Below are 22214 nucleotides of genomic sequence, written 5' to 3' on the forward strand. Positions count from 1 at the left end.
GCGCGCGGGCTTCAGTAGTTGTGGCACGTGGGCTCAGTAGTTGTGGCTTGTGGGCTCTAGAGCACAGGCTCTGTAGTTGTGGCACACAGGCTTAGTTGCTCTGTGGCATGTGGGATCTTCCCAGACCAGGGATCAAACCTGTGTCCCCTGAACTGGCAGGCGGATTCTTAACCACTGCGCCACCAGGGAAGTCCTGACTAAGTCACTTCTGACTGAATTTCCTTCACTAAATGTTTGCTGTTAAATTAATTTTAAAAGATTAATAGAAAAATGTGTATGAAAGTAGTTAGCTATCTTTAATTATAGTTAAAATATTATAACACAATGGAAATGAGTTGGGGTGACCATATACCTCAGTCTTCCTGGGATAACCCCAGTTTGTATGTTATCTCAGCAAAATGCAGATAGCACCTACTTTTACTTTCATAACTGTCTCCATTTAAACAGTAGATTGTATGGTCACTCTAAAACCATTTTTCAAAGAAAACCTTTTTTCAAATACATATTTTTTATTATGCTTGCCATTTTTAAAAATCCTAACTTTTCCTTACTTCTTTACAGTCAGAGATTGACAGAATACAAGTATCTCTGGAATAAGACTCTTTCATTACTTACTTTTAGTAAAAGGGAGCTAACCAGTATTAAAAATGAACTATATGATAATTTTCAAAACTGGACTTCACTGAAAGGAGAAGTTTTTCTACAAATTAAGTCCATAAGTGAAACAGCCTTGACAGGTTTGTTATATATATTTAGAACATAATCGTCCTTTTTTTGGTAAATGGTATATCATAAGTAATGAAATAATGATACTTCATTTTATGTGATGGGAATTATGATTAATTTTAAACCTGTTATTTGTTAGTATACTAGATGACCATTAAGATCTATTTCATCCCTGAAATTTAATAATTATAGGCCTGATCTAAGATAAGCTCTGATACATCAATCTTGAACTGTGACCAGAAGTCTGGTTATTCCTGTTAAATGTACAAATTTGTATTTTAAAACTTCTTTTCTGTTAATGGCTGAGTAGCTCTAATTAGATCAGATTTCCCACAGTTAACAACTATAAATTCTGGACAAAGTAACTACCTAAAAACACTGGAGAGTGACCAAGACCAAGCACATGGAGGGAGCATAAGAAAAATTGAAAGAAGGCCTATTACTATTTGAAAAAAGCCAATCTAAAACGGCTATGTACTGGATTATTCCAACTGTAATATACGACATTCTGGAAAAGGCAAAACTATGGAAATAGTAAAGAGGTCAGTGGTTGCTAGGGTAGGAAGGAAAGATGAATAGGTAGAGCATGGAGTATTTTAGGGCAGTGAAACTATTTTGTATAGTATAGTGGTGGATAGGTGTCCTTATACATTTTGCCAAAACCCATAGAATATACAACGCCAAGAGTGTACCCTTAATGTAAGTTATAGATTTGGGATGGTAATGATGTGCCAATGTAGGCTCATTAATTGTAAAAAATGTACCACTGTGGTGCAGGATGTTGATGGTGGGGGAAGCTATGCATGTGTGGGGGGCAGGGAGTATCTGGGAATTCTCTGTACTTTCTGCTTAATTTTACTATGAACCTAAAACTGAACTAAAGAAATCTATTATTTTTTTAATTGAAAGAAGGGGATGGCACTGGGTGAATTCCCTGTTTGTTGTTGTTGTTTGTTTTGGTGTTTTTTTTATGGCTATTAGATTGAGGGCAGGGTACAATCTATTCCAAGCAGGGAAGCTAGAACTTTGATAGAAATCTATAGTCTTTTTGGCTTTAAGACTGGAGGACAGAAATCAAGGCAGCCCCAGCTTTGAGAAGTGAGAGGATATCCTTGAAAAGAGAAAGTGAGAGCTCAAATTTTGCATATAAACTCTTCCCAAATCTCTGGCTTATCCCTAGAATATGTGTGTACAGGGAAGACTCTTAAGTAGCTCATCTAAGGCTAAAGCAATTGACATTACCTGCTACCTACCCTAGGGGAAACAGTCTTTAGTATTTGAGTTCAGCCAAGTTAACTACCTGTTAAAACAAAGCAATACCAAAAAAATGAAAAAATATCAATACTCCAGAGGAACATAACAGAATCCAGTGTCTCCATAACATAACATCCGCAATGTTTAGGATACAATCCAAAACTACTTGAACTGGGAAGAAACAGGAAAATGGCTTCTACTCAAAAGAGTAGACAGTCAATAGAGACCAACCCTGAGGTGGGCCAGATGATATCATTAGCTGACTAGGATTTCAAATCAGCTGTTAACTATGTTCAATGACATAGAGGAAAATAAGCTAATAATGAATGAAAAGAGAGAAAATCTCAGCAAGAAACTATTAAAAATTGGAAAGTCAAGAATTAAAAAATACAATATCTAAAATAAAAATTTACTGGATAGACTTTTATAGCATATTGTGATTACCAAAGAAAGAATCAATGAACTTTAAGATAGATCATTAGAAATTATTCAATTTGAAGAAGAGAGATAAACACTGAAAAAAGTGAACAGAGCCCCAGGGAAGGGTTAAAATGTACCATAAGTAATAAATATCAGTAAATATGAAACTATTTTTTCCTTTGAATTGAAAAACTGTCTATGCTCATTTAAAGTAAGAATTATAATATCATATGGTGGAGGTTATAAAGTATGTTGATTTAACATATGACAGCTAGAGCATAAAGGACAGGGGGATGGGGTAATAGATCCATATGGTTGCACGCTTTTTGTATTTTATGTGACATGGTGCAACATTCATTCTATGTAGACTAAGAAATTAAGGATGTATAATCCCTAGAGCAACCACTAAAAAAAATACAAAAAGCTAATAATAATGGAGAATTAACATCATCTGACTCTAAGATTTATTATAAAATCACAGTAGTCAAGTCAGTGTAATACTGGCATATGGATCAACAATAGATCAATGGAACAAAATAGCCTTGTAAATGACCCCTGTTGATAATGATCATTTCACTTTTGACAAGGCACCAAAACAATTCCATGGGAAAAAGAAAGTCTTTCAACCAACTGTGCTGGAACAACTGAATAGCCATATAGGAAAATATACCTTGACTCCTTAACTCCATAAAAATTAATTCAGGATTAATCAGAGCTAAATATAAAAGCTAAAACAATAAAAGAAGAAACAGGAAAATATCTTCATGAATTGATAGTAAATGAAGGTTTCTTGGATAGTACACAGAAGTAAGAATAACAAAAGAACAAAAATTGATGAATTAGACTTAATCAAGTTAAAAACTTACGCTCATCAAAAGATGCCGTTAAGAAAATGAATAGGTAAGACACAGACAGAGAAAATATTCAAAAAATCTGTGACAAAGGACTGCTGTCCGAGTTACATAAAGAACACCTACAAGTCAATAGTAAAAGGACAAGTGATCCAACCAAAAATGGCCAAAAGATTTGAATAGACACTTTACAAGGAAAGATACACAAATGACCAATAAGGACATGAAAAGGTGCTCAGCATTATGAGTCATAGGGAAATGCAGATTGAAACCACAGTGAGATACCAGTACATACACACTAGGTTGGCTAAAATGAAAAAAAATGACAACAGCAAATTTTGGTGAGGAAGGAGGGCAACTGGAACTCTCAAACAAATTGGTGAGAGTATAAAATGTTACAGCCACTTTGAAAAAGGATCTGACAGTTTTTTTAATAAAACTAAAGATACATCTGTCTGATGTCTCTGAAATTCTTCTCTTTGGAATTTACCATCTCCCCCAAATGAAAACATATGTCCATAAAAATATTCAGCAACTTTATTCAAGCTTTATTCAAAATAGCCTTAAGTTGGTAAAAGCCCAGAAGTACATCAGTAGGATGGATTATCAAAAAAAACGGCTGAATAAACAGTGGAATATAGAATGAACTACAGTAATGCAGTAACTTGGATAAACATCAAAAATATTACGCTGCCTGAAAGTAACCTTACACAAATAATGCACATTGTAAGATTCCATTTATATGATGTTCTAGAATAGGCAAAACTAATCTATAGTGGGAAAAAAAAAAACAAAACAGAAGTTACCTCAGAGGGGAGGATTGACTGGAAAGGGGGCATGAGGGCACTTTCTTTGGTGATAGTAATGCTCTCTACTTTGATAGAGGTTTGGGTTACACAGTGATGGATTTTTCAAAACTCATCTATTGGTACATTTGAGATTTATGCATTTCTTTGTGGGTATATTTCACTCAAAAAATAGAAATCTAGGGGCTTCCCTGGTGGCGCAGTGGTTGAGAATCTGCCTGCCAATGCAGGGGACACGGGTTCGAGCCCTGGTCTGGGAAGATCCCACATGCTGCAGAGCAGCTAGGCCCGTGAGCCACAATTACTGAGCCTGCGCATCTGGAGCCTGTGCTCCACAACAAGAGAGGCCGCGACAGAGGCCCGCACACCGTGATGAAGAGTGGCCCCCGCTTGCCACAACTAGAGAAAGCCCTCGCACAGAAACAAAGACCCAACACAGCCATAAATAAATAAATTAATTAATTAAAAAAAAAAAAAAGAAAACTGACCTAATTATTAAAAAAAAAAGAATAGAAATCTATATTGAACACTAATTAACAATGTGCCTGCTGAAGTATTTAGGGAGTCAAATATATTGACTTATCTTGAAATGCAAAAATATGTAAGATGGATAGAGGAATAGCTATGTTATAAAGCAAATATAGTAAAATGTTAATTGGAGAATCTAGGTGGTGTGTATATTTGAGTTCACAGTACAGTTCTTCCAACTTTTCTGTATATTTTAAATTTTTTATAGTTAAATGTTAGAAAAAGAAAGCATGTTAGAAAATGAAAGAAAAAGAAAGCTAAGGATCTCCCAGAACAAGTAGCTGCCCTTTCTTATGACTTACGTCTTGTTTCAGATGTCACCTCTTCAGAGAGATCTTTGCTGGCCATCCTAGTTAAAGTAGTCTTCCCTTACACTTCTCTATCCTATTTTTCTGCTTCATTTTTAATAACATTTATCACTGTCAGAAATATTCTTATCCATTTACTGATTTATGTGTTTACTGCCAGACTCCTCACACTAGGCTATAATCTTCAGGAGGACAGGAATTTTGATGGCTTTGCTGAATGCTGTCTTCCTAGTGTTTTGAGAGAATTTTGCCTGTCACAGTGTAGGTGCTCAGTGAACATTGTAGAATTTAAATGGAAATAAAGGACACCCAAATTTTAACCCAGATTAAATCTGATAATTTTTATGTTCCTTTTAAAACCTCTGAGTATTTTCTAAATGTTTTTGATAATGCTCACTTATTACTTCTATATCTAGGGAGAGAGAGTAAGGAGAAAGGAGAGGCTTTGTTTATGAGTTATGTCTGCCTGAAGCTATGGGTTACTATCAGTAGTAAAATTCTCAATCTGATTTTTAAAGCTTGTTTGAAACTTATTTTTTGAACTTTAAGGAGGGAAATGCAAAACTTGATGATGCTTTTTTTTCCTTCAAATTCAAATGCCTTTAAGGATTTTTCTGACTATAAACATAAAATAGCCTCAATGTTAACACATAGAAAATACAGAAAAAGAACAAGGAAGGAAGTGAACATCATCTACAATCTCATTACACAAAGATATCTGCTGTTAACATTTTGATATAGAACTTTCTAATCTTTATTTTCACCACATAGATATATATACTTAATAATATATCATGGAAATATACAGTCATGCCAACTAACTGTATAAACTATGTTGACATAACATCTCATTGTAGGAATGTATCTTAACTTATTTAACTGGCTTTCTATTTGTGGACATTTAGGTTGATCATAGTTTTTGCTTTTATAAATAAGGTTTCAGTGAACATCTTTACTCATGAATCTCTATGATGTTGTCCCATTTTTTTCTTTAACATAGTTAATTCCTAAAAGTGGTATTGAAGAATCAAGTAGTATTACATTTTATCTAACATGAGAAGACAGGAGGTAGTTTTCAAACCTTAACTTTAACATTTACCATTATAATAAATCATATCGCTTTTATATCAGAAGTGTGAGGGCTTTGTTTGGAAGTTACACAGTGGTGATTGCAGAAGCTCGGAGATGGAAATACATACACAAGAACAGTATATTTAATTTCCAGGCAAGAGCTTAGTGACCATAACAATTGGGGTGTGTGAAAGTGAAGCTATATTATTGTAAGGGTTTTTCCCCCTCTTTTTAAAAAATTTCTTCTTACTAAATGTTATCGGCACAATCGAAGCCTCAGGGTACATATATACAAACATGTACCAGTATATGCAAAACTACAAATATGCTGATACTTGCCTTTTTATAATCTCTGATCAATTTGAGCACACTTTAAAATTAGCAGCAGTTCTAGTAAATATATAAACATGCCAATTTCACAATATAAAATTTTAAGTAAATAATCTTTATCTTAAATTTAGATTCAGAGAAAATAGAGTGTAATGCTTTTGAAGGTTAATTCTTGTAAAGCTTGAGTAACTATCACACCTACACAAAAAGATGACCAAAAGCCTAGGAAGTATATAGACCTACATTGTCCAATATGGTAGCCACCAGCCACACAGAGCTATTGAGCACTTTGAATGTGGCTCTAGCCTGTCTTAGAAATGGTAGTATTTTGGATATGTGGAATTAAATTACACTGTTAAAATTAATTTTACATGTTTCTTTTTACATTTTTAATGTGGCTACTAGAAATTTTTAATGTATATATGTGGCTTGCATTGTATTTCTATTGGACAATGCTGGTATAAATGGTGAAATGAACTTATTATACTTTAAAACTGTTAAAATGTTATAATTTTATTTTGGTTTATTTCCTATTTACAAAAATTATTAGGGCTTAATGTCAGTTATAATGACACCCTTTTATTTTGTTACTGTTTCTTATTTCTAGTTTGTTGTCTTGACTATTCAATTAAGCTTTTACCTGAGTTTATTAACACTAACTCCAAAATATATCTGTACCCCCATGTTCATAGTGGCATTATTTACAATAGCCAAGACATGGAAACAACCTGTATCCATTAATGGGTGAATGGGGGTGTGTGTGTGTGTGTATATATATACAATGGAATATTATTCAGCCATAAAAACGGAAATCCTACCATTTGGGACAACATGAATTGACCTTGAAGATGTTATGCTAAGTGAAACATTGGGATGGCCAAAAATTTCATTCGGGTTTTTCCGTTACAGCTTATGGAAAATTCCAAATGAACTTTTTGGCCACCCCAATAAGTCAGAGAAAGACGAATACTGTATGATCTCCTTGTATTTAGAATCTAAATAAATAAACAAATAAATAAATAAATAAACAAACAAGAAAAACTATACACCAGACTCATAGAAAAAGAGATCAGATTTGTGGCTATCAGAGGTGGAGGTGGGGAGGGAGAGGGGGAGTTGGAGTAAGGTTGTCAAAATGTACAAACTTCCAGTTATAAGATAAATAATTACTAGGGACATAATGTACAACATGATGACTATAGTTAACACTGCTCTATGAGATATAGGAAAGTTGTTAAGAGAGTAAATCCTGAGAGTTCTCATCACAAGGAGAATTTTTTTTCTTTTTATTGTATCTATATGAAATTATGGGTATTACTAAACCTATTGTGGTAATCATTTCACACTCTATGTAAATTAGACCATCATGGTGTACCCCTTAAACTTATACAGTGATGAATGTCAATTATTTCACAATTAAATGTTAAAATTAAATATATATGTATATATATTTATTTAGACCCACACGAATATGCCCAACTGGGTTTTTTTTTTTATTGAGGTATAGTTGATGTACAATATTTTATAAGTTTCAGGTGTACAACATAGTGATTCACAATATTTAAAGGTTATATTCCATTTATAGTTATTATAAAATGTTCATTATATTCCCTGTATTTTACAACATATCCTTGTAGCTTATATGTTTTATACAGCCCAACTCATTTTTGACAAGGGTGCACAGCAATTCAGTAGAGGATAGCCTAGCCTTTTCAACAAGTGGTGCTGGATATCAAAAACTTTGATCCAAACCTCACACCTTATAAAAAATTTAACTTAAAATGGATCATAGACTTAAATGTAAAATATAAAATTATTAAACTTTTAGGAAAAAAAGAAAATCTTTGTAACCTAGGATTCTTAGACTTGAACTTAAAAGCATGATACATAAAAGGAAAAATTGATAAATTGGACCACAGCAAAATTAAAAACTTTGCCTCTGCGAAAGACCCTGTTAAAAGGATGGAAAGGCAAGTTACAGACTGGGAGAAAATATTTGCAAAGCACATATCTGACAAAGGGCTTGTATCTAGAATCTATTTTTTATAAACTCTCAAAGCTCTACATCAAAAAAATAGTGCAATTGGAAAATGGGCAAAATAAATGAGCAGAAATTTCATCAAAGAGGATATACAGGTGGCAAATAAGCACAAGAAAAAAATGTTCAATATCATTAGTCATTAGGGAAATGCAAATTAAAACCATAATGAGATACTACTATATATCTACTACAATGTCTAAAATTTTAATTGAGCAAAGCAAGTGTTGGCAAGGATCAGAGAAACCAAATCAATATTGCTGGTGGGAATGTAACATGGTACAGCCATTCTAGAAAATAATTTTTCAGTTTCCTCTAAAACTAAAAAGGCACTTACCACATGACCCAGCTGTTGCACTTTTAGGCATTTGTCCCAAAGAAGTGAAAACCTAAGTTCATGCAGATACCTGTACATACACGTTCATAGCAGCTTTATTCATAATAACCAAAATTGGAAACAACCCAAATGTCCTTCAGTGAATGAAGAACAAACTGGGGTACTACTCAGCAATAAAAAAGGTACAGATTATTAATACATGCTCAAGGGACTATGCTGCGTGAAAAAAATCCAGCCTCAAAAAGGTTACATATTATATAAGTCTATTTATGTAGCATTCTTGAAATAACAAAATCATAGAGAAGGAAAACAGATTAGTTGTTGCCAGGGATTAGGGATAGTGGTGGGGATAGGAGTAGGTGTGGCTATAAAGGGGTAGCAGGAGGTAGGTTTGTGGTGATAGAATAATCCTATGTTTTGGTCATGTTGGTAGTTATACAAAGCTACATATGTGATAAAATTGCATAGAGCTATGCACACACACACACACACACACACACAGAAAGGTGTGTATAACTGGTGAAATCTGAATTAGCTCTGTGGATTATACCAAGAGCAGTTTCTTCATTTTGATAGAGTACTGTAGTTATACAAAATGTCAACATGGGGAGAGGAGGAATAAAAGCAACACAGGACCTTCCTATACATTTCTTTACAACTTCCTGTAAATCTCTAAGTATTTCAAAATAGTTTTTTTTAAAAAAACCTATATAGTGTTTTATGATCCCTTCATTAAATAATAAATCTAGTGTTTCAGAGTTTTTTAATATTATTTTATATCAGTATGCCTTGGTAATAAGGTTATAGAGGCTTCCTAAAAACTTAATGATGTAACATAATTTTAAGTTCATTGACTAAGCTAACAGGACTAAGAACAACAGAAAAATTTTATCAAGACAAATAAATTGTATGAGATTAATACTAATAATTATACTTGCATCAGCTAGCAAATTCTGTCACACTTACTTTAAAAGCTAAAAACATCTATCGGCTATAAACTTTGACAATATTACAAACATTTTAAATAGCATACTTTTTTTCTATACTAGATTTTATTTGTGATCACATGGATTTTTCCTTATGGTGTGAGTTGATTCTGCACGGCATAGTTCTTCATTTGAAAAGTTGACGTAAAATAAAACTTGAAACATTTTTATAAGAAGTAAAATAAACTCCTAATTCATCTATACTAACACAGTTGTTTTCAGTTTTCCATTTTATCTTCTATACTCCACATGCTCACCTATTTTTGCATATTTATAATCACAACATAAATGCCAATAATTATTCTAAAATACAGCATTATGGGCTGAAATGTGTCTCTCTCAAATTCGTATGTTGAAGTCCTAACTCCCTGGTACCTTGGAATATAACTATATTTGGAGTTAGGGTTCTTAAAGAAACAATTAAATTTAAACGGGTGGGCTCTAATCCAAAATAACTGGTATCCTTACAAGAAGAGGAAGTTTAGAAACAGACACACACAGAGAGAAGACAATGTGAAGACACAGGGAGAAGGCGGCCATCTACAGGCCAAGTAGAGAGGCCTGGAACAGATCTGTCCTTTATGACCCTCAGAAGAAACCAACCCTGACACCTTGATCTCAGACGTCTAGCCAACAGAACTGTGAGAAATGAATTTCTATTGATTAAGCCACCCAGTCTGTGATACTCTGTTATGGCAGCCCTAGCAAACTAATAAATGTAGTAAACCCCGTATATACTGCACACATTATTCAGATACTTTGAAAGATTTTCACATTAAAATTAATTTACATTTAAAATCAAAGTCCAAAATAGGAAGGAAGTTTCTAGAAAAAGGCATTGTTTAATATTTTCTTGCTGACAAAGTATGCTGAATATTAAGTAGAAGATACAAATGAAGTATTTCCTATTCTTCTAACTAGTGGTTATCACTTTATGTAATCAATATTTTTAAGTCTAACTTTTCATAGATTAGGTTTTCTCAAATCAGAGCATAGCTATTTTAGTAGAAGAAATTTCAGAAAAAAATGTTTTTACCAAGGCAGAATATTTTAGCAAGCATAGAATCAATTTGCTTCCACTCTTAAAATAACTATTGACCGAATAGCTCTTGAACTTTTAAAATTCAAGTTCTGAATTAGGCTTAGAAATGTAGTCCACATTTTTCATAAAATTGATGAAATTGGGGATAGAATAGGCCTATTTGCTTATCCTATTAAAAATGTTTCCTTCTTTTAGATGTGTGTATTTACTGCCTTATCAAGTCTTACATTAAATAATTTGGGGCTCAAAATGCTTGCCTCTGAAGTGAAGGGAGAGTTAAGATAAACACATATTTAGGATTTTCAACTAGTGGTATATTAGAAGCTTTGTGCAATAATGCCTTTACTCATTTAGTAGCTATTTATTGAGCTTCTATTAATTCTAGAATGTTGTGGCAGAAATTATGGGAGGAATAAAAAATGAATGAGATATTACCTCTGGCCTAAAATAACTTACAGTCTAATAGTAGGTCACATGTATGCATATGATCAGTGCCATAGAAATGGTGTAATTGGCGCAAGTTACAGATCTGGTCAGGAAAGATTTCCAGGCAGAGGTAGCCTAAGAGCTGTGGTAGGTCCAACGTATGAGGCTAGGAGGACCTTCTTCATGGGGCGGTGCAAAGACAGGGAAAGTGTATGGTGGGTACAATGACCAGAATAGGTTGATCATAATTTATGAACCCAAATTGGGACACATAAGTGACAATTACGAAGTTGTATTAATGATGAAAGTAGGATTAAGTATTTGACACCAGGATTGCCATAGGTACAGGGGATGTATAATTTGCCAAGGGTGAGTTAATTGACCCCCATTGAGTTTACTCTCCTATTTCCATGTTAGAAACCTCCTGTTAAAAATCTTACTGTACTTTTCCATGTGTTAGAATATGTTTCACAAATGAATTTGTATTGCAAATTCTTATTCTTTTAATGTCAGATAGAAAGTCACATTGACACAAGGAGTTATTTTAGAGACAGATAGTAGTGTACACTAAGAGAGTCAGCCTGTGAACCTAAGCAGTACCATTCTGGCAAACGATAAATAGGTCACAGCATGTGTGCACTCCTCTGCAATGTCATTCTGACTTAATCATAGACAGATATGGTTACGGTATGGTACAGTTTATTCAGCCATAAGAAGCTACCATTATGGCTAGAAAAATTACCCGGGAAGACTTTTTAGGCCTGAAGAAAAATTGCAACCTCCTTGTTTTCTTTAACTACATTAAAAAAAAAATTCTGGGCTTCCCTGGTGGCGCAGTGGTTGAGAATCTGCCTGCCAATGCAGGAGACACGGGTTCGAGCCCTGGTCTGGGAAGATCCCACATGCCACGGAGCAAATGGGCCCGTGAGCCACAATTACTGAGCCTGCGCGTCTGGAGCCTGTGCTCCGCAACAGGAGAGGCCGCGATAGTGAGAGGCCCGCGCACCGTGATGAAGAGTGGCCCCCGCTTGCCACAACTAGCGAAAGCCCTCGCACAGAAACGAAGATCCAACACAGCCATTAATAAATAAATAAAGCACACCTAGTATAGTGTAATTTAAAAAAAAAAAAATTCTATGTACTACTGTGTTAGTACTTTTCCTCACACAAATGGGAACATATCCATAAAATTTTAGAAGCATATAGCTATTCCAAGGGGAAAAGATTCCCATATAAAGGAACCATTGGAATATAGTAGACCCCCGCTTATTTGATCCCTGACAAATTATTTCTCTAGGTTTTCCATTTTGAGTAGGAATTAAAGGTGAAGATGGTGCCAAGACCCCTTGTGTTCATGCCCTAGGTCTACCTTAAATGCCACTTTTTCTTCCAGATGTACTTTCTTCCCACAGAAAGGCATTTTGCTTTTCTCTGCTTAGACCACATTCCTGATCCTACTCATCACCATCCCTTGGGGCATGTTCTCTTCTCTGTGCTCTGTTCAGCGTCCTGCTTTACTTCTCCTGTAACTATTTTTTTTTAAATTTAATTAATTAATTAATTAATTTATGGCTGTGTTGGGTCTTCATTTCTGTGCGAGGGCTTTCTCCAGTTGCGGCAAGCGGGGGCCACTCTTAATTGAGTCTTCATCGCGGTGCGTGGGCCTCTCACTATCGCGGCCTCTCTTGTTGTGGAGCACAGGCTCCAGACGCGCAGGCTCAACAATTGTGGCTCACGGGCCCAGTTGCTCCGCGGCATGTGGGATCTTCCCAGACCAGGGCTCGAACCCGTGTCCCCTGCATTGGCAGGCAGATTCTCAACCACTGCGCCACCAGGGAAGCCCTCCTGTAACCATTTACTGGCCATATTGCCTCTGCAGCCATGTCTGTCCCATGGATGTCTACTTCTGGTCTTCGCTGGCCCATGCGGCTACTATTTCTGCTGTGATGGCTGCAAGACCAGTAAACCAAGCCAACCTCCTTTGACACCCAATAACACGCTAAATCCATCACATAGTCCAGGATGAGCTAAGCAAGGAAGAAATGCCAAGTGAGCTCTCTGAAAAAGCAGACTGTCCAGATTTTCATGTAGATCACATCTTCATCAGTTCAGTTAATTGTGGTTGTACAAATTTTATAGTATTTTTATTATTATTGCATGTGTGTTTGTATATTTTAATGGTGGCTTAAGGCAGCAGTGCTGAAAACACTAAGCAAGGGAGACCTTGATAATTATCATTCTGAAGGATAAAATGTTCCATGCATTTCTCACAAAATTATATAAAATTAGCACATTTAAATCTACATAATGCTGTGAAGGCATATTTTTATTAAACTTAATCTAAGTGGATAGAATAATGAGAATTGATTGCTATGATGAAATTCTGCTCTTCTTTTGAGGGGACAGAGTGTTATTAGAACCATTAAGATATATTAGCTAATACTTTCTGCCCATAAATTTATTAGTTTTAGATACTATATCCTTTTATTTCTCTCCACCCCTACCACCTTTCTTCATAATTCGTATAGAATATGTCCTAGTTATCTCCTAGAAATACTTCCTAACCAGCTCATGCTAGCACATTTAAATTTACTTTTCTGAATCATGTTGCCAAGAAAACAATTTAATTTCAATAAAACCCAGAACATTACATGGATATTATTTTATTCATTCACGTGAGTATTTAAAAAGCAGGAAGGATTGCCATTTAATACAATTTAAAGGCTTAAAAAAACTACTAAAAGGTTTCATGCATCATTTAGCAATACAATCCTTTTTTCATTTCTTTTTCAGAATAACTACTAAATTAAAACTTAACTTTTTGGTTAGGTGTCACTATACTCTCAGAGAAGTCATGTTGGCTTTCAACTATTCATTTTCTAAAAGAAAATAATCATTTTTTAAGAAATGTTTTATGATCCAGTGTTATCTATTTGTAAACTTTGAATTTTCTTTACAGAAATAAAGATGCTAAATAAAAGTTTGACAGTGTCCCAGAGAAATAATGTATGCCTTGAAGAGGAAATGAAAAATCTGAAATGGTTGTCAGATGCAGCCATATTGAGATCTCAGCAAATTGAGACATCCAAAAAACAGGAAGTAAACTTGCAAACCAGATGCCATGACTTGCAAAAGGAAGTACTAGGTAAAAGAATTATTTTTTTGCTGTTGTTAGCAACTAGACATAAAAAAGTAATGTCTAAATTTTAATTTCTCTCATGATCGCAACAAAATCTTGTTTTAACTAGTTTGTGTTGTAAATATGCCTAATTATTAATAACAATGCCAATAACTGTTTCTGTGATAAATGTTTGCTATCATCCATTCCTATTCTGCCATTTAGAGTGGCAAGTATTAAGTGAATATATTAAAGACATTTCAAGTACAAAGTGAGATTTCAGGAAAACAAAGTAGAATTTTCTTTTGTATATCATTATTCCCAGTGGATGGTGGTTTAGAATACTGAAGGAAAATATAGCATATGCTGTTATATAAGGTGATTCCAAAATTTTAGGCATTCCTTCATTTTCCCAAATGAAAAGGTTAAAAATTATGTTTTGGAAACCTTGGGCAAGGCTTTAAAATTTTTACCTTAGAACAATGAATATGTTATGGGATTTGTACTTTTTCCTGAAGGCAATGAGGAATCTTTGAAAATTGGTAATCAGGAGAATGATATAACACAAGCAGTGTTTTAGCAAAATTAAGCTACTATCAACGTATGGAGGTGTTCCAAATATCAAGAAATTGGAGTCAGGTAGCCATTTAGAAAATATCTTTGCTGGTAACCCAGTCCCTAGACTAACCATAAGAAACTGAAGTAGGGTAGAGAACTAACATTTTTTAGGTCCTAATGTGTGCTAGAAACCATGTTAGCACTGTACGTAAATTACTTCTGTCACTTCTCACAATGATCATGAATAGCAGGTATAATTATCCCATCTTACAGAGGAGAGAATGAAGGTCCAGAGAGGTAACATACTTGTTCCCACATAGCTGGTAAATGGCAGGGAGTGAAAGCAAACCTAGTTGGACTCCAAGACTCATGCTTATCCCACTATGTCTCCTTGGCCCTCTCCATGGCCACACTGGGAAGGTTCAAATAGAATCAGGGTTGAGAGAACTACCCAGAAATAGAGAGGTAAACACCTGGCTGAGTAGACAAGGGCGAGAAAGAAGTCACAGAGGGCTCTTAACTTCTTTGCTTGGAAGTCTTTAATGATGGGAGCACACCACAGACTAGAGAAATCTGGAGAGGAACTGATTCTGAAAGAGAAGAGAAGTTGTCACATGAATTTAGAAGCAATATGAAACTAGATACAAACTTTAAAATCATATATTTTAATTTTTCTCTTGTGAATTACCTATTCATAGATTTTGCCAATGTTCTATTGTATTACTAGAATTTTCCTTAACAACTTTTAAGAGCAGTTTGTATAGTAAAGTAATTATCTTCTCTATTCAATTTTTTTCTAATGTATAATTTGTCTATTGACTTTTCACAGTAAATTGCACCATATCAAAGTTTTTCTTTTGGGTATCATCAAATTAATGTCTTTTATTGTTTCTGGTTAGTCTTGGTTAAAACAGTCCATTCCATTCCTAGATTATACATATGGTCTCTTGGTTTTTCTTTCATTTAAGTCAGTAGCATATATGGAATTTATTTTTTATATGATGTGAGATTTGGGGCTCCAGTTTTATTCTTTCCAAATACATAGCCAGTTGTATCAGTATTATGTATTAAATAATCCATCCTTCTCCCACTAAATAAACCTACTACCTGTCATATGTCAAAATTTCACAAATGCTAGTATCTATTATTGTATTCTCTTTTTTGTTCCACTAATTTATTAGATGTACCATTAATATCATATTCATTTGACTTAACAGTATATTCTCATAGCTGGTAAAGTTTATTCTCTCTCCTTTGTTCTTACTTTTTAAATATATATTTGAAGGCAGTTATTCTTTGATTTGAACTTTAAGATCATTTATTTACCTCTAATCCAAAGACTCTGATAGATATCTAGTAAAGTTTTTCTCTTCCAGTCTGTATATTTGTATTACATATTCACAGCAGGTATTCTTCCACATAAACTTTAAGATAATATCATTAAATTCTGATATTAACAGGGATTCTAATTGGGATTACATTATATTTACACTAATTTTTAGAGAATTGACATTTTTAGTGATACTAAGTCTTTTTAATATTATAAAAGTTTATTCATTCAAGGATATGGTATGTCCTTATGTTGTTTTATGTTCTTTAATATAATTTTATAGTTTTATTTGAATGTTTCTTTGCCATTCTTTTAAAATTTATGACTATCATATTTGCATCTACTGTGAATGAACTATTTGCTCTATCTCAATGTCCTGGTATTGATAGATGAAAAAAGGCTATTGATTTTTATATATTTGTCTCATATCCATTAAATTTACAAAATTCTCATATTACTTCTAGTAGTTTTTATTTAGTGTCTCTTGGATTTTCTAGCTGTGCATTTATATGACCAGCCCCAATGCCCCCCAAAAAGAGTTCATCTATTCTTTTCCAATGTTTATATATTTTATCTTATTTCTTGTCTTGTTCATATCTTATTAAATCCATTTGAACCTCTGAAACTGTGTTAAATAATTATGGTGACAGTGATCATCCTTGTCTACTTCCTGATTTTAATTGAAATCATTCGGTGTTTTTCCACTTGGAATTATATTTGATGTTTGGTTTTTGGTAAATATTGGTGGTTTTTTTTTTTTTTTTTTTTTAGAAGATTTGTTCTTATGGACAATGCAAAGAACTCATTTTTTTTTTTTAAATTTATTTATTTTTGGCTGTGTTGGGTCTTCGTTTCTGTGCGAGGGCTTTCTCTAGTTGTGGCAAGCGGAGGCCACTCTTCATCGCAGTGCGCGGGCCTCTCACTATCGTGGCCTCTCTTGTTGTAGAGCACAGGCTTCAGACGCGCAGGCTCAGTAGTTGTGGCTCACGGGCCTAGTTGCTCCGCAGCATGTGGGATCTTCCCAGACCAGGGCTCGAACCCGTGTCCCCTGCATTAGCAGGCAGATTCTCAACCACTGTGCCACCAGGGAAGCCCCAATATTGTTTATTTTTAATCAAATATTTTCCTTCTATTCCAACTTTACTTAAATGTTTTATTAGAAATGCTTTTGGATTTTGTTATATGCCTTTTCAGCATCTATTGATGTTAAGCATGTTTTTTCTCCTTTAACCAACTGGTAAAATGGATTCATATTACTAAATTTCCTGATACTACTTTTTTACATATCATTTTCTACATGGTTATATTTTATTTATAAGTTCAGTACCTACATTTATAAATGAGATTGGTCTATAATTTTTCTTTATTAAGGGGCACTAATTAGAGTTTTGTGTTAAAAGTAAATGATGTTAATAAATAGGTTTAATAACATTTGATTGTCTGTTTTTTAAAGGTTAGATAAAACTTGAATGTGAACCCAGTATTATTAAGTAAAATTCAATTATGAACTCATCTGATTCTGGTGCCTCTTTAAATGGTAATTATTTAATGTTTCCAGAGTTTTCTGTAGTAATTTGACTATTTAAATCTTCAGTTCTTCTGAGCTCAGTTTTCATTATTTATATTTTGACAGGAAATCATTCATTTTTCTCTAAGATTTCAGATTTGTATCCATAATATGGCATGTAATACTCTTATTTTTAAAATATCTCCTCTATCTGTGGTGATACCTGATTTCTGATTTTTAATGGTATCTACTTTTATTTATCTCTTATTATTTATCAGGCTTTCAAAGAACTAGCTTCTGGGTTTTTGTTTGGTTTTTTAATGCTTTCTACTACTTTTATTTTCCATGACATTACCTTTGACTTCTATGTTTATTAATTTTTTCTTCCTGGTTTCTTTTTGTTTTTTGTTTTCATTTTTTAGACTTCTGAAAGGACTACTAAGTTCTTTTATTTCTCATCTTTTTTGTTTAATAATAGAGGCTTTCAAAGTATAAATTTTTGTTTGAGTAAACTTTGTATCTCATAGCTTTTAATATTATTTTCTTTTTCAATGCTATCTAAATACTCTGTATTTCTTATTTTTTCTTAGGTTAAAGGGTTATCTAGGAATATATTTCTTAGTTTCTAATTTGTTTTGCAAGGGAGTTACTTTTTATTATTTATTTAACTTAGGGATATTCTAATTAAATAATGTGACATAATACCTCTTTGAATTTGTTAAGCTTTTCTTTATGTTGAGTACGTGATCAAGTTTTGTAAATGTTCCTTAGAAATTCAAAATAAAATATAATTCTCAACTTGATGGATGTATTGCTAACTTAGCTAGGTGTAGAATACTTGAGTTCTTTTCTCTCAGTAGACTGTTTATGCTAGTGCTTTGACTTCTAGCTTTCAGTGTTGCAAATGAGAAGTCTACCTACAGCTCTTATTCTTTTTCCTTTAAAGATAACTCATTCATTTACCTAGAAGCTTGTTAGATTTCCCTATCTCTCGTTTTTTCTTTTTTCTTTTTCTTTTTTCTTTTTTCATTGGACCTCAGGATTATTCAGTTGGATCACTCAGTTGGTTCATGACATGTATACTGGCTAGGACTTCATATACAGTTTTGACTAGAATAGGGATAGTGGGCATCCTTGTACCATTCACAATTTTACAAAAACACACTGCTAAATAACTTTGGGGTTTAAGCAGAAATTATAATGAATATAAAATATCTGGAATTGAATGGTATTAAAAAACACTATGCATCAAAAACTTGTGGGATGTAGCCAAAGTGGTGCTTTGAGGGAGATCTATAGCTTTAAATACTTACATCAGAAGGAGGGAATAAACTCAAAGAACGTAGAAGAAAAAATACAATAAAAATAAAAGCAGCAGTCAGTGAAATAGAAAACAAAAATATGATAAAGAAGATCAATAAAACAAAACAATGATAAAAAAATAAAATAAAATAGATAAACCTCTAGCAAGTTTGATCATAGGAAGAGAGAAGATACAAATGAAAAATATAAGGCTTGAAACAGAAACAGTGACTATAGATAAAAAGTAAAAAGAAAAGTGAATACTGCCAACAACTTTTGCCAACAATTTTGAAATCTTAGATGAAATGGACATATTATTAGAAAAATATATCTTACCAAGACTTACTCAGAAAAATTAAATGTTCCTATAACTATTCAAGAAATTGCAGCAATATCTTCTCACCAGGAAAGGGCTAGATTATTTAACAAGCAAGTTCTACCAACTTTCAAGGAACAGAGGATCCTAATTTTACACAATATTTTCTAAACAACCAAAAATTGGAAATATTTCCCAACTCACCCTACAAGGCGAGGGTAACCCTGTTACCAAAATCAAGACAAAGATATTAAAAGAAAAGACTATTATAGACCTATTTATATTATGAATATCAGTGTAACAATTTCAACTGTATATTTGATACTTTAAAAAATATTTTGAACCACTTGACTGTATTACTCATTTAAAAAATTAATGAAGTTATAAGTAAAATAAAACTCTTACTATGCCGTGCTGTTATTTTAGACTTCAGAGAGAAGAACAAATTTAGAACAGATTTGCTAAAAAATACATTTCACAGTTATACATAACTTTCCCAAAAATGCAATTTGCCCCAAAGATTATTATTCTTATTTCTCTTTTATTTCATCATTTTCATCTGGTTTCTAAGATAAGCCATTTCCTTGAATGTTTTAGTTTCTTAAAAGAACAGTGAGACATTAGGGAACATATCTTATATTGCATGTAACAGGTAGTTAAGGGTTAAGTCAAGTAACTACCTTTCTATGTTTGAAAAAAAAAGTGATTTATGGGAATAAAGACAATGAGAAGAAAGGGAAAACATTTTCACTAACTAGGAACTCTCTCTGTGTCAGTCATTTGACTAGCACTAAGCATTTGACTAATTTTCCCTTATCTAATCCTCACAGTATTCTAATGTGAAAGCTTTTATTCTTCCTATCAGACATAGAGATGTAGGCCATGGTCACATTGCTGAGATTCAAACCCAGGTCTCTGTTGGGACAAAGCCTGTTAACTCATTAATCATTTCTGTCAATTCCAAAAAGGCATATGAAAACACTGAACTCCTTTTCCTTTAAAAAAAAAAAAGAGGTGGTGGACTTTACCCCTCTCACAAGAATGGACCATTGGCCTAGCAAGTTTTCTAGGAATTAAAGCTAGGACAGTGTTTTCCAAAATTGCCTGACCACAAGAACATCTGGGACTGTGGAAATGCATGTGTGGGGATAATAAAGGAACCTATTGAAAATGTACATTCTTGCATATCAGTCGGAACATACTGAGTATCTCCGAGATTCTAAGACTCTCTACTTTTAATAAGTGCTCAAGGTGGTTCCTATGATGAGGAAAATTTGGTACTAGCTTAACAATAAGAATAAGGAAAATAGGAAAAAGCATGTTCACATTGTAGCAGAGTAAAAAAGAAAGAAAAAAAGAAAGAAATGGCTTAATTTAAAAGAAGTGCATTGGCACTGGCTCCACTATCCTTTGGCTTTTTAAGATTTGGTGTTTTGTCTCTTCACTCTTTACTCAGATTTAAGCCTTACAAAGGGAGTCTCTGGTCTTAACGTTTTGATGAAGGCTGGTAGCTGTGAGGCTGATGCACTGGAGAAATTAGTAGGAACGAAAATTGTAGAGAAGGAGTATGAAAGATGACGATCTGGGACGCTTATATTAAGCTTTAGAAAACAGGGCGGGGCCAGCCCCTCGAGCATCAGGGCTACTGGGTCGCCGGGTCCTGGGGCTTTCCATCCTCTGCCACTCGAGAGATGGCACTTTTTAAAATAGAAAAATGGGTGTTATTTTTATTTACTTTTTTGTAAAGTGATTTTACGTCTTCTGTTTGAGGCTTGGGATGATCCTTTGTCTGCACTGTGTACAATAATTGTTTCCCTCTGACTCCTCGCTCGTAGCTCAGTGGGCTGTGCGCTGAGGATCCGTCCGCTCCTGGGACGCGTTGCTGTAACAATGCTAATAAAACGTCTCTTTGTAAAAAATATATATAATAAATAGAATAGAATAGAATACAACAGAACAGAATAGATTAAGCATTAGTGAGGTTTCTTAGTTGCAAGTACCAGAAACTAGCTCTAATCATCAAATAAATTTACTGAAGGGATATTATTTAGATATTCAGAATCTTTGAGAAGGTGGAAGAATCAGGCCTAGAAGATGGTTAGAAAACCGTGAAGCTAGAACTGCCAGAAACACAGCCAAAATCATGCCACAAGAACCATCTGGGAGGGTACAGCTGCTGTGTCCTTAAAGCACTGGACACCCTGCATGATCCCCTACCTCCTCCTATGGTCCTGAACACAGATTGATCTTGGAATGAATTCTCTACTGCTTCTGCTGCTTGGTGTCAATTGCTGTCATGTCAGATCTTGGAAAAAACATATTTTTTAAATAGTCTGGAAAGTAAGAACCACGTTTGGCTGCCTAGCTCTAGCATATTTTGAATATGTTATTATAGGAGTGTGTAGAAGCTGTAAAAATGGCAATGTTATTTTTAGAACAGAATAGCAAATACAGAAGTAGAATCTATTTTAATATAAGGATCATTAACAAATGGGAAAAGCAAAATTATATAATAAGTGGTGTAAGAGTAACTAAAACAAAATAACCCAAAATACACCCAAATAAACCTCGAATTAAATAGGAAAAAAATAACAGGAAAAACTAGCACCAAAAAAAAATACAGAACTTACCCTAATCGCAGAGGTATAAAGCAGCACTTCAGAAATTGCAAAGAGTAATATTAACAGATTTTGCCTATAAAAAAATATAATCTCTGAATTCAAAAACTGCCAAACCTAAAAATAGAAGATGGACAAAAAAATATTTGTATCATATATGGTATGCAAAGGGTTACTATCCATACCATATAAAGAATTTATTCAACTGTGTGAGAAAACTCCAAGACCCCAAGCAGGCAAATGGTTGAAAAACAGAAACAGATAATTAACACAGGAAATTTGGTAAACAAGCAAGAAACATTGAATTACTAATAACTAAACAAAAATAAAACATTTACCTCC

General features: G+C 33.8%; 1 protein-coding gene across 1 annotated transcript in view; it reads left to right on the forward strand.

Annotated features, from left to right (window-relative positions):
• Nucleotides 1-22214, forward strand: part of LEKR1 (leucine, glutamate and lysine rich 1) — a 262025-nt gene that overhangs the window by 127229 nt on the left and 112582 nt on the right. Inside the window, exons 8-9 of the mRNA XM_068546148.1 lie at nucleotides 562-737; nucleotides 14083-14268. Coding sequence (XP_068402249.1) covers nucleotides 562-737; nucleotides 14083-14268 — 362 coding nt within the window. The remainder of the gene's footprint in view (nucleotides 1-561; nucleotides 738-14082; nucleotides 14269-22214) is intronic.

This window comes from Eschrichtius robustus, chromosome 6, assembly GCF_028021215.1.
Source record: "Eschrichtius robustus isolate mEscRob2 chromosome 6, mEscRob2.pri, whole genome shotgun sequence".
In the NCBI taxonomy this organism is placed as follows: domain Eukaryota; kingdom Metazoa; phylum Chordata; class Mammalia; order Artiodactyla; family Eschrichtiidae; genus Eschrichtius; species Eschrichtius robustus.